The 13,032-nt window shown below is 50.8% G+C and overlaps 1 protein-coding gene across 2 annotated transcripts in view; it reads left to right on the plus strand.

Annotated features, from left to right (window-relative positions):
- Positions 1-1,342: 1,342 nt before the first annotated feature.
- PAMR1 (peptidase domain containing associated with muscle regeneration 1) overlaps positions 1,343-13,032 on the plus strand; it is a 77,550-nt gene continuing 65,860 nt past the window's right edge. Inside the window, exon 1 of one of the 2 annotated variants that reach the window (XM_046643003.1) lies at positions 1,343-1,408. Coding sequence is in view for 1 of the 2 variants with exons in the window: in XM_046643002.1 (XP_046498958.1) it covers positions 7,734-7,806 (73 nt within the window). In the remaining variant the exon portion in view is untranslated. Of the gene's footprint in view, positions 1,409-7,601; positions 7,807-13,032 lie in introns of those variants that run through there. The other variant, XM_046643002.1, reaches the window with a different exon arrangement.

Raw genomic sequence — 13,032 nt, forward strand, 5'->3', positions numbered from 1 at the left:
AGCTTCCTGGACTTCTTGGCCAGCATGGAGGGGCTCTGGCGCAAATATTATCTATGGAAGGGTCCTGCATGGGTAGAAATGGCAGGCCCCTAGATCCTCATTGGCCCGGGGGCTGCCTGGGAGTAACGTGGCATCAGTTCAAATGCTGGAATTAGGTCATTTTTGGGTAGGTTTCAGAAGGTCCACAAATATCCTGGAATTGTGAGCAAAAATCATTATATGTGTATATTTCCATGATCCATAGCTTTTCACTAAATTCTCAAAGGATTCCCTGGTGCCCAGAAGGTAATGTGACATTGGTATGAAGCTTCACTTGACCGTCTCCACATTTTCTCCTGGCCCCTTCATATCCCGTCTTGTTTGAAGGGTTGGTTGTGTACGTGTGTGCCAGCTACACCAGCTTTCTCTGCATTTCTCCAGCACACTAAGCTCATTCCTTTGCATTTGCTGTTCCCTCTGCCTGAACGGCCTTTCCTCAGACGCTGTCAAGGCTAGCTTTTCTTGAACTTCAGACCTCAGCTTCCATGTCACCTTCTCAGAGAGGCCTGCCCTGATTCCACAAACTAAAGTACCATCCTCAGGCACTCTCCGGCATACGTCTCTGTTTCATTTCTAGCAGAGCACTCACCATCTGGTCTTCCCTTCCTTCTTTCTCTCTTACCTGGCTTGCCTAGTCAAATGTGAGCTCCAGGAGACAGGACTCACTCTGTCTTGTTCACCGTGGTACCCCTACTGCCTGGAATGTGCCCAACACATAGGAGACACACAACATGCTTCCTTCGATTACAGACCAAATGCTTGTCTCCTCTGTCCATTAGAAAACAGCTTCCAATGTCCCCCTCTTACACCCTCTTGCAGCTACTTCTTCATAGCACTGTAAAATGTAGATCAATTATAAACAACCCAAAGATACACAGAAGTTCCATTCAATTGCAGATACCTATGTACTTGCCTCAAAGATAAACAGATGTTAACATTTTCCTTCAATTGCTTCTTATTTCTCCTCTGCTTCTTTTATATTTTAGCTAAGATTTCATACCCCACATGGTGAGATACCCTTTTCAGAGGTACCGGCTACCTCAGAGGGAGTGTATGTCATTTCTACATATAGTTTCACAATACGTGTTTGTATTCATAAACAGCGTCTGCTATTTTTCACATGTCCTGAGATTTTATATAAATGCGTGCATGTTGTATATATCTCTTGGTACTTTGGACCTGAGCACTGGATGTTGTTGTTGTCACAGAAGTAATCCACTCTGAAGCCGCCCTACCTGTGGACTGATCGTCATACGAAATAATGAAACTCCTTATTGCTGAAGCCACGTGGATTGTTGTCGTGTCCAGCTGAAGGCATCTTCCTGGGACAGTCTCATTCTATCAACATTTCCCATCGCGGGGTCCTCAGGTTGGGGCTGGCTAGCAGTTTTTCTTTGGCTTCAGGTTTACCAGGATGTAGACAGTTGTAGGTTGTCCTCTGACCCAGAATGCCCAGTTCAGGAACTTTCGTATTATCAGTTTACTGCCGTGTAACAGATTTAGCCCACGCAACACACAATTTATGACGTCACCCAGCTTCTGAGGGTCAGGAATCAGGAGCAGCTTCGCCAGGTGGTTCTGGCTCGAGCGCTCTCGGGAGGCTGTGGTCAAGCTGCCAGCTGGGGCTGCAGCCATCGGAAGGGCTGGAGGGTCTGCTTCCAGGCTCAGTCACAGGACTGTTGTCAGGAAGCTTCAGTTCCTTTCCACCTAAGACCTCCCATAGGGCTGCTCACACAACGTGACAGCTGGCTTCTCCAAGCAAGTGATCTGAGAGAGAGAGAGAATGAGGGGGCTCCCCCAGCACACCAGCATGCACCCACCAGCATCCACGTGGTCATCCGCTGGGAGTCGTCTTTGCTCTCTCACTCTTTCCTCCCCTACACCATAATCACTGATCCCATCCTTCTCAGCTCCTCAGTGCCTCTCTCATCAGGCCACTCCTCTCTATTCCACTGGATCCAGGACACGGTCAGAGGGATCCAGGTCTGCAGCACAAATCCGACCCAGTCGCTGGCCCTCACATTGTTTCCCATTACCCTTAGAATACAGTTCAGGGTTTGCAAGCCCTGCCTGCCTCTCTGGCCGCCTTATCATGTGGTTCTCCTCATTCCTTGTCTTCGCTCTCTTTTTCTTTGGGTCTTAAATACAGCGTCACTTTCTCAAGGAAGCTCTTCCGACTCTCAGACAAGATTGGCCCCCCCCCCCCGGTTACATGTTTCTAGAACATTCTGTCCTCATTGGTGTTGCTCATCACATTTGCTCCATGTCTCATTGCCGTCTGGTCTGTAAATCGACATGGTGAGAGCCTACATAGTTTTTGTTCACAGCCGTACTCCAAGGACCTGAAGTGCTGTCTGACACATAGTAGACAAGCAATCAACTGTGTTGAGTAAGTGAATGAATGATTTTTACTTGGTAAAATCACTTGTGCTTTCTCCTTTACTTCCTCCCATGGAAGGAGATGTTACTTTATATACAAATCCTATTTATCCCGGTGAACCACGTAACAAGATCGAGCATTCAATGCAAGACATTTAATGCAAGGACCCTCCAGGGGTTTTTCTGGGTTCTGTAACAAAGACTGTCTTCTTCATCAAACTTTAGTCAGGCTTCTCTAAGCCTTTTTTTGACTAGACCTGGTGCTTGGTCCTTGTCCTCAAGAGCAAGAATCCTTCCTGCTAAGTCAGTTTCGTGGGAATCCCCCATCATTGATATCTGATCACTGTCAATGCCTGATCAAATTCCTCATCCCCCGCCATCCCCCAGCTGATATCTGAGACCCCCGCCTGCCTTCAGCAAGGATCCTGTCAAATTGGTTTATCCGGAGCCCCCTACCCCTGATGTTTGTCCACTGACCCTCACCCTGCTGCTCGGCTCCAGACCCCGCTTTTCCTTGTTATGTTCAGGATTGAGCCCAATCCGTCTCCCCCACTGGACTCCACTGCTGTAGCCCCTGGAATAACGTCTTCCTTACTGTCTTCAACAAGCATCAGAAGAATGTTTTCTTCAACACCTGGACAGGGTCCACTCAGGACGGGCCTCTCAATTTGTCTTCAGACAAATGCGCCTCCACCCCTACGTCTCCAACAAGAACCGCAAATGTATGAGGCGATGTATGTTTCAGACGTGCCTTGGCTTCAAATCAATGCAGGCACATAACCTAGCTTACATCACCAGACCTCAGGAAAATGGTACCCATCTACTTGAATTTCAGTTAAATACCTAAAGGTGGGATTTCCTGAAAACTCTAAGATTAGGTGTTCATAGACTTATAATAATAGTCAACACTGATTGAGCTACCGTTATATATGCCAGCCTCATTTTAATCTTCTCACCAAAATTATCAGGTAGCTATTACCTCCTTTTTACAGCTGAGGAAACTGAGGCTCAGAGAGACCGATGAACTTGCCCAGGTTCACACAGCTAGGAAGTGGGAGAGCCGCGATCCGTACTGGGCTCTGTTGACCACAGTCCTTTTTTTGCGCCATGGTACTCTGTTGTCTTCTCTGGGAGATATTCTACTTTTTGTTTCCTCCCGCCCAAAATGGCTCAATTGCATGAATTCTTGAGCTAGCCACTAGGATTGTGGGCAAAGTGTTTGCCAGTGTTCTTTGTAAAGCTCTGTAGTTCAGTTGCATCGCAGACGGTGTGTTTTAAATAGAAGTTTATGAATATACGATGGAAGTCAAGGACAGGCTTCCCCAGGTGATTTGGAGCACGTTGCGTATGAAGGAGGGAAGCTCAGGGGCTCTCCGCAATTGGCATGAAGAATGACATAAAGCAAGAGGAATGTGGCCAAAGAACCACAGACGCACCCACCCACCGCCTTGCCTGGCTCCCAGTGGAAAGGGAGTGGAGCTGAGCCAGACCCGGAGGCAGAACGTGGTTCTCGCTGTGCAGGTGACCGGCCTAGATTCCTTAGGGCTGGAACTCCCGTGGTGGGGAGTCATGGCAGCTCTGCTGGGAGGGCCCTGTGTCTTCTCCTTCTGTGGCCCTGGTTGGCTTGAGCTGTGTGTTTTGTATAACTGATGAAAACCACACTTAACCGCAGCAGTCTGGGACGCCTCTCACAGGTTTACAGAGCAGCTCCTCCCGGCTCTCCTCTTTCCTCTGGCTCCCACCGCCGCCCCCCCCCCCCCCGCCCCCATGCTTGTTACAGTTTTGAGATTGAGGAGCTGTTGGCATTCACCAGACAGCCTTCTCCGTGGTTCTTCCTGTGTATGCCCCTGCAGCCAGCCTCCCCTGTGCACTGAAAAAGGCACAGGTTTTGTTAGAGTGCCTCATCCTTTCATGTGAAAATTAGTGGGTATTGTGACTTATAATTAAGTGGATGGCCTGACTCCATCTAGTCAGCCAGTTGTTGATTTCCGATTGTAAGTAGATCGGTCTTAATTCCAGGTATCATTCCCTACTTCCCAGCATGGCGCTTTGCTTTTTTCATCCGCAGCCTTTCTAGTGCTTTTATTCCTTTCAGAAGTGGGCATAGCAGGCAAGGGCAGGAGGGGAGATAACCAGAATAAAAATAGCTAATGCTTGCTGAGTGCTTAGTTTATTTTAGACACTGATCCGAGCTCTTTACTCCAACCCTCTGGGGGCAGGTACCATTATTCTTCCCACTTAACAGATGAGGAAACTAAGGCCATCCTAGGTGAAATCACCTGCCCAGGTGTACACAGGTAGCAAGTGGTCCAGCTGGATTCAACAGGAGGCAGTGTGGTCCAGAGCAAGTGCTCTTGAAGTAGAAATTAAAAAAAAAAAAGAAGGAGGGAGGGAGGGTCCTCTAAATATCCACCATGCAGTATAGAGTCTAGACCCACTTTCCCCAAATCCAGCAGCTATTTCGTCAAGTTTTCAAGGTCAACTTACGAAGATCAGTGATTCTAAGAACGTTGGGAGTTCGCAGATCCCCTTGAGACGTTGAAGAAGGCTACGATGCATGCAAAATTGTGCATATTATTTAGAGAAGTTCAAAGGCTCTCTAAAACGCCCCTCCCAATAGACCCTATGGAACGCAAGTCAAGAACCTCTGATTTAGAACAATACTAAATTCTATCAATATGAAAAATTGAGTTGATCGTAATGAGAAGAGAGGAAGCTAAATCTGCGTAGAAAAGCGGAAACTTGTGTAGGGCTGTGCACCTCAGGCAAACTACTGACCTTCTCTGACCGTGGCCCTAGCTCCCTGCTCCACAGCCCAGGTTTATTGTGAAGTTCAGCAAGGTGCTATCCGATCGACCACGGCGTGAGTTCCCCAGAGAAACGTGTCCCACGCCTTTTTGAGAATTCCTTTCCAGGTTCTGTAGCCCTAGGAAATTTGCAAATTAGTGACAACAGATTAGCAGGGACCAATTGCTCCTGTGGACATTGCTGCGAGATGGAAGTGAGGGCCTGTGTCCACACCCCTGAGCCTGGAGGACACAGGCCTGGCACCAGGGCCCTGCGGAGGGAGCAGCAGGCCGGGGCCCCACCCTGACGGGCTTCCATTGCTGTAGGGAGGAGGCTGCTGGGTGTGAGCTCAGGGAGGTTGCGTGTGTCTCCGCCTTCCACCCTTAAATATGCTGCCCTTTGGTATTTTCTCCCCTTTTAAGGCTACTCCTAGTGCTTGTTGTAAACAAATTTCACCTGGATAGAGAAGTGGAGGGTGAGGAAGAAGGCCCATACCATGGCATTTCCTTGGGGTTATTCTCAGACGGATAATAGAGATGACGATTACTATTTACTGAGCACTGAGTAGGAGCCGGGGCCCTGTGCGAAGGGCCTCCAGTACACAAAGGGTCTCCCAGCAGTCTACAGAGTAGGTCTGATTATTATGCCCGTCTTACAGATGAGATCACTGAGATTCAGAGTTAGCTTGTTGCAGGTCATATGTCGGAAAGTGGTGAATCAAGGATTTGGACCCAGATCCCTGACTGCCGAGTTCTTGCTCCCGGTCTCTCCGCTGCAGTGGGCTGAGACGGAGGGCTTTCTCCCTGAGAGGAGCATCTGTATGGGGCTCCTGGCCATCCTGTCATGCTGAGTCCTGGGGACTCTCCCTCCCCACGTTTCTCCCATCACGTTTTCCTTTCCACTTCTGTTGCTTACGACTTACTCCAGCCCCTGTCAGCAGTCCAGGTGATGTCTCTGTGCCAGCCTTGGCCTCCTCACCCTCTTTCTGGAGACAAGGGTGACTCTGCTCCCTAGGACTTTGCTTCGGGCCCAGCACCCCCTGCTCCTCAACTGTCGGAGCCTCCCATGACCTTCAGAATGCTCTGAGCACACGCTTCCTCTCTTCCTGCTCTCGGCTACGTCCAAACCACACATGTTGTCTATCCTCTCCAGCTGGCTTTTGTTCTGATGGAGATATATGTTTATCAAAACTGTTTAAAATGCATTTTAATGATATACATCACCGTGGATTCTTTGGGAAAAAGAAAAAGTATAAAATGATAATGTAAACATATAAATATTCATTTCCCAGTGGCACTGGATTCAGAAAGCCCCCCTACCCTGGGCATGAGTCCTGTTCTGCCTTTTGCAGCTGAGTGTCCTTGAGCAACTCACTTAATCTCCGAGTCTTGGTTTCTGCATCCATGCTATGTGGACAGTACCATCTACCGTACATGGTGACTATGATGGTTAAATAAAATGCTGTATACACTGCGTCCTAAGAAGTACTATGGCCTGGTGGCTGGGACCAAAACCTCTGGACTCAAGCTGCCTGGGTTTGAACCCTGGCTCTGCCACCTACTCACTGCGTGACCTTGGATGAGCTATTGAACTCTCAATGACTCAGTTTCCCCATCTGTAAGATGGAGATGATAGGTTTCTTGTGAGTTAATACATGGAAGGTACCTAGATGCCTGGCACAGAGAAAGTGACAATGTCAGCTATTCTCTTGTGAAGCATCCTTCCTCCTCAATCAAGATGTCATTCGCTCTCTCCGTACCTAGACTGGACACCCTCACGGTGGAGGCAGCGTCCAGTAGAATGTTTTGTCCTTGAGCCTAATGCCCTGCCTGGCGTGTGGGCAGGAGCAGTTTATTCTGCTGAGCTTACCATGATGGGCGTCGTGGACGATGAAACATTATTCCAGCAGCCTACAGATGCAAAGGATAAGGTTTCCAAACTGTGGTCACCAGGAGCAAAGGCTGAGAGGGGAGGAGAGCTTGGGGATGGGGAGGAGGAAGGAAGGTTGGCTGGCTTTCCCATCCCATCTCTGGTGCCCCAACCCGGAAAGGCCACGCTCTTAATCAGGCAGGGGAGCTCCCATTGCAGCCTCCTAATGGAGATGGGGGATGGGAGTGGGGCTTCAGGCTTCACCTGAGCGGCCCCACAGCCCCGCCTACCTCTGCCCCCATTCAGGGTGCTGCCAGCTGATGCCCTCCCCCAACGCTGCTGAGGGCACCCAGCCTGACCTGGGTCGGCCTGCGCGCCCCGCAGCCTCCCTTCCAGCCACAGCGTCTCTTCCAGCCACAGCTGACCCTCCCTGCGTAGCCACACCTCCCGGCCTCGAAAGGGTTAAGGCGGAGAGGAGAGGTTCGGGCTGACGTCGCTCCGGCTGAAGGTGGTTCCCCTTGGATGAGGATGGGAGAGCCTGGCGAGCTGAAACCCGAGCTCCCGCTCAGCTGGGGCTCAGGGAGGTCCCTGTAAGAGCCGCCTGCCCACCGGCCTCCCCGGTCCCTCCCCGAAGTCACTCGGGCACCGCCGCGGGGACGATGGAGCTGGGCTGGTGGCCGCAGTTGGGGCTGGCTTTCCTGCAGCTCCTGCTCATCTCGTCCTTGCCCAGAGGTACTGTGAGTAGCGTTCAGGGCCCCCTGGGGGGGGGGTTCCCTCCTGGATCTGGGAGGCAACCGGACCGGGGGTCCCAAGAGATAGTGCTGGTGGGTGCGTGGTGGGGGGGGGGGGGGCGGATGCCTCTTTCTAGTCACAGTCTTAGGGGCTTGGCTGGTGGTGCTGGAGCGCTCGCCGCCCTCCTGAGAATGAGACACCGTTTTGTCATCCCAACTTGTGGGACTGAACTGCCTCAAGAAGGGGTACCAGCTCCACTGTAATTTGCTCCTTTTAATTTCCTCTTTAAAGCACGAACCGCGCCCCGCCCCCCCTCCCCACACCCCCACATCCAGTCTGAGTTCCCCACTCAACTTGAACAGCCGTTTCCCCAGCAAGAGCCCCGCAGAGGTGAGCTGGAAGGGGCAGGGCTGGGGCGGGGGGCTCCTCCTGGGAGTCTGGCTTGATGAAATCTTACGATCACATCCCATCAGCACAGAGCCCAGCCTAGGAGATGTACCCACTCAACGTGTGTACACTTCCTTCCTGACGAGGATGAGAAAGAAGAAAAAGCTGAGGTGAAAAGTACAAGTTGTTTCGGGGGATGCACAGTGAGTTTGTTTAGAAAGAGTTCTGGCTTCTGCGTTGTCACATGTCATTTTCTGAGCCACAAAACCCAAGTCAAATGGGCTTCCTGGGCAAGAGAGGCTGAAAGGAGACAAGGAGCTCCTGGGAGTCTCTTGACACAGCTGAGGGCAGAAGCCAGGGAAGTGGGGACTTCTTAGGGACATCTGTCCTTATATGGCGAGGGCCCAGGTGTCAGGCGCTCAGGTGAGACCTTGTGAGGTGAGGGCTGGCTGACCTGTGTGGATATGACACAGCAGGACAGCTCTCTGCAGGAGCAGGGGCGTGGGAACCTTTGCTGCTCCCCTTCTGGGCTAGTCACCCGTCACCTGTCTGTGTCTGAGAGGTGGGTGCCCGCTGCTGCAAATAGCGGCAAGTGTCAGAGAATGAAACAGGGTGAGGGGGCTGGCAAGGGCAACAGTGCGGAAGGGGCCCCTGACCGTCAGGCACATCCCTCTGTGCCCAGTGAGGAGCTGGGACACACGAAAGCCCCCGTTTTGGTCTGTACTTTCCATCTACCTATCGCCTGCCTGCCCCAGGTGAGATCTTCCTTGGTGTTTCACTTGCAAGCTGGCGAGAGTGTTTCATTTGACTTTTGCCTCATCTGGAGCAGCCCAGAGACAATAATGAAGGAAGAAGGAGCCCATGAGGGTCTTGATGGTGCAGAACCCCAGACGCCTGCCTGGGGGCGCGTGGACGACTTTGCATTAAGATTCTATCCTGCTCCGTCTCTGCCTTCTGGAGTAGAGCCTCTGGGCCTGGGGTCCAGCCGGGGTCCAGAGGAGCGAGCTTTCTCCCTCGCACCAGGGCTCAGAGGACTGACTTGGTTATTCGTGGCTGTGTGGATGCTCCCCTCTTGGTTTTTTTAAGTAACGTGGCAGGTGAGACACCTCAAACCCATAAAAGTTTAAACCAAAGCTCAGCTGCCCCCCCTTTTTCTTGCCCAGGATCTGAAAACCCCTTTGTTCCTGACCCGAGAATCTCTTTTACCTTTTGCTGGGGAAAAACCTCAGGGAGGGTGTGTGGCTTCTTGGCAGCCCAGCTGCTGACTGAACCAGGGAGCAGCTTCGTGCGTCTGCGAGGATATGTCAGTGGCTGAGCATGCATGCTTAGAGGGAAGACGGAGGAACGGAGTGGAGAAGGAAAATATTTCTTCAAGTCGTGAGCGAGTCCACTCCCTGCTGGAATTCTGGATCTGGCTCTGTCAAGAAAAGCCTGGAAGCATATTTCCTCTATTTACGTTCCCAGAACAAGTATTTGATGAGACGTAAACATCCACTGGGGTGGCACGGGAGATTGCTGTTGTGCGTCGGCACGGGATCCGTGTGGGGATGAGAATGCAGACACGAGGCCAAGTGATACCCCAGCACAAACAGCTTGTGAGGGAGAGCCCAGCTCCGCTGACTTCACCAGAGCGCAGTAGCCCTGCCAGCAGGATTCTGTCGAAGAGGAAAAACTCGTTTAAATTATGTGACTCCTGGGAAGGGAACCTTAATATGGATAACTTCACAAGTGTTGCTTCCAACAGACATTAGCTGGTGGAACAAACATAAAATGAACTGGGGAAGATGATTTGAAGCACAGATATTCCGTGGGCAGGAGCAGCCAGCTCAGAAAGGGAATGTGGGAAGAAAGCGAGGAGGAAGGAGTGGCAAGAAAAATGAGATGTTGGTTTATAATGGGATGCGTTAGCAAATTCCAAGGAGACAGCTATGAAAATTGGCCTTCTTGGCAGGGGTGGGTTTTTGTGGGGACCACGAAGAGGGTGTTTCCTTGATATGTGTTCTGAGAGCTTCTGGCTGCTCCGACAGGAAAAGGACTTAATGGTGGCATCATGGGTTTGGGGAGCTGGGGGTGACTTTAGGGTTCTTTTACTTTGAGGACCTCGATTTCAGAGGACCATGAGATTAAACACCTATGAACGTTTATGATGTGGCCAGTCTTTGAGCCAAATGCTTCACATGCGTTCATTCTGAGACCACCCTAACAAGGAGGGCTTGTTATTATGATTCTTGTTTTACAGGTGAGGTTTAAGAGGTTCTGAGACCTGTTCAAGGATGCACAGGCGTAGTTCCTCAAAAAATTAAACATTTGATCCAGCAATTCCACTTCTGTGTATATACGTGAAAGAAGTGAAAGCAGGGAGTCAAACAAATGTTCATATATCAATGTCCATTTCAGCATTATTCCCAATAGTGAAAAGGTAGAAACGACCCAAATGTCCAATGTCCATCAATGGATAAACAAGATGTGGCATATACATACAATGCAACATTATTCAGCCTTCAAAAGGAATGAAGTTCGGACACATGCTGCAACATGGATGAACCTTGAGGACGTGATGCTCAGGGAAAGAAGCCAGACACGAAAAGACAAATGCTGTATGATTCCGCTTGTATGAGGTCCTAGAGTCGTCAAATTCACAGAGATGGACAGTAGAACAGTGGTTACAAGGGGCTGGGGGAGGGGGGCTCAGGGAGTTAGTGTTTGCTGGGGACAGAGTTTCAGTCTGGGATGATGAAACAGTTCTGGAGATGGATGGTGGTCATGGTTGTGTAAGCCACTGAACTGTACGCTTAAAAGTGATTAAAATAGTAAATTTTATGTTATTTTTATTTTGCCTCAATAGTAATGGAATACGCAGGCAGAGTAGTGGAGCCTGGGCGAGCCCACACTGTCTCGTTCCTGAGCTCGGGCTCCCCAGCACCTGGCTGCCTTAAGCTCACGCATCCTGTCTGTCGGAAGGATTGATTATGCTGACATGCATCTAACCTTGGCACAGCTTCAGGACACACATGGCGGGGAGAGGCCTTGCTGCCTCTGGTTTTGGTGGCACTGTTGCTCTATCTTGAGTGGCTGTGGCAAAGGGGGAGACTATAGTGCCGAAGGTCTGCAAACCCTTGCCTGTGGGTGGCAAGGCCTGCGGAAGTATTTAGTGGGACCCAGTGCCTACAAATGGTTTGAACTTGAGTACTTTCAGGCAGGCTGGATCCTCTCTATGGCCTGAAACCCCACCTTTTCAACCACACATTTGTCACTGGTTAGTCCCTGCTGGCGTCTGAGTTTTTGACCTCCATTCCAGAGAGGCGTGGGGCAGAAAGGGAGAGCGTAACAGAGAAGGTGGAAGCGGAGTGCTGAATGGGGAGAAACGCCAGCGAGGGGCGAGCAGCTGGCAGGATTTTTAAAAGAAGGAATGTCAGTATATTTTAATGAGTGTGTTCTGTGGCATATAGTTTCACCCCTATGACCACCAACTGGTAAAGTGTTTTACTCTCATGAAGGCCCTTGAGAGGGAGCTTTTGGTGAAAACTGAGGATGAGTCTGGGTATTCTGTCTGGGTCAATAAGCTGAGGACAAAGTACCTTTGGACATGGGGGCCCAGAGGCAGAGGTGACCTAGAGCATGTAAGACCCTCAGAAATATCCAGAAGTCTTAGGGAGGGCTTTGGAATGCCACTGACATGGGCTGCGGGTTTGACTTAAATTTATCCCCATCTGGGTTCTATTGGCTAGACAGAAATGCCTGAGATAACAGTGTCATTGGTCTGGGGGACCCTAATGACTGGCCTTAAGTCAGAAAATTATTTCCATCTGTCCCACTAGGGGTAGACAATCCTGATGCAAGAGAACACTTCTCTACCGGCCTCCCTGGGACCAGCTCTAGAAGCCGTGATTATTTGGGGTGTGTGCAAACTGGGAAAGGTGCCATTCCGCTCATAAGTGAGGGAAGGTTGTGCCCTCCTGCCCTCACATGTGGGAGGACCTGTCACCCTCACTCTGTGGATATTTGAAAGTCACGAGAGCCCAGCTCCCTTTCCTCTTATTTTCTTTTAAAGTGAGGGAAACACAGTATTTACATTTTCTGGCTCCCAAATTCTGGGGCAGAGGACTCAGGGGCCAGCGGGAGCTTTGAAAACTACCAGATCAGTGGCAGACAGCCTGTCGGATTCCAAGCCTGGTCTCTGTTTAAGGAATTCTGTTTGTCAGTCATCATAAGATCTGGGCCAAAGCATTAGGTTTATAACAGAGAGAAAGAAGTAAAAATGTAGGAAAAACCAACCTCATACCTATAAACAAAACCACTCAAGGAAGGCAGAGATAGAGTTGGCTAGAGATATCCCACTCGCCCTTAATCAATGGGACTTTCTACTATTCTCCACCCAACCCTAGTCCTTTCATTTTTCTGGTTACAATTATCTGTGAGACAGACACACAGCCCATGTGGGTTGAGGGTGGAGGAGGTGGGGGTAGGTGGGAGATTGAGGGTGGAGGAGGTGGGGGTAGGTAGGAGGTCGAGGGTGGAGGAGGTGGGGACAGGTGGGATATTGAGGGTGGAGGAGGTGGGGGTAGGTAGGAGGTAGGGGTGGAGGAAGTTGGGGTAGGTAGGAGATTGAGGGTGGAGGAGGTGGGGATAGCTAGGAGGTTGAGGGCAGAGGAGTGGGGGTAGGTAGGAGATTGAGGGTGGAGGAGGTGGGGGTAGGTAAGAGGTTGAGGGTGGAGGAGGTCTGGGAGGTAGGAGGTCGAGGGTGGGGGAGGTGGGGGCAGGTAGGAGATTGAGAGTGGAGGAGGTGGGGGTAGGTGGGAGGTCGAGGGTGGAGGAGGTGGGGGTGGGTGGGAGGTCGAG

Source organism: Equus quagga, chromosome 17 (genome assembly GCF_021613505.1).
Source record: "Equus quagga isolate Etosha38 chromosome 17, UCLA_HA_Equagga_1.0, whole genome shotgun sequence".
Classification (NCBI taxonomy): Eukaryota; Metazoa; Chordata; class Mammalia; order Perissodactyla; family Equidae; genus Equus; species Equus quagga.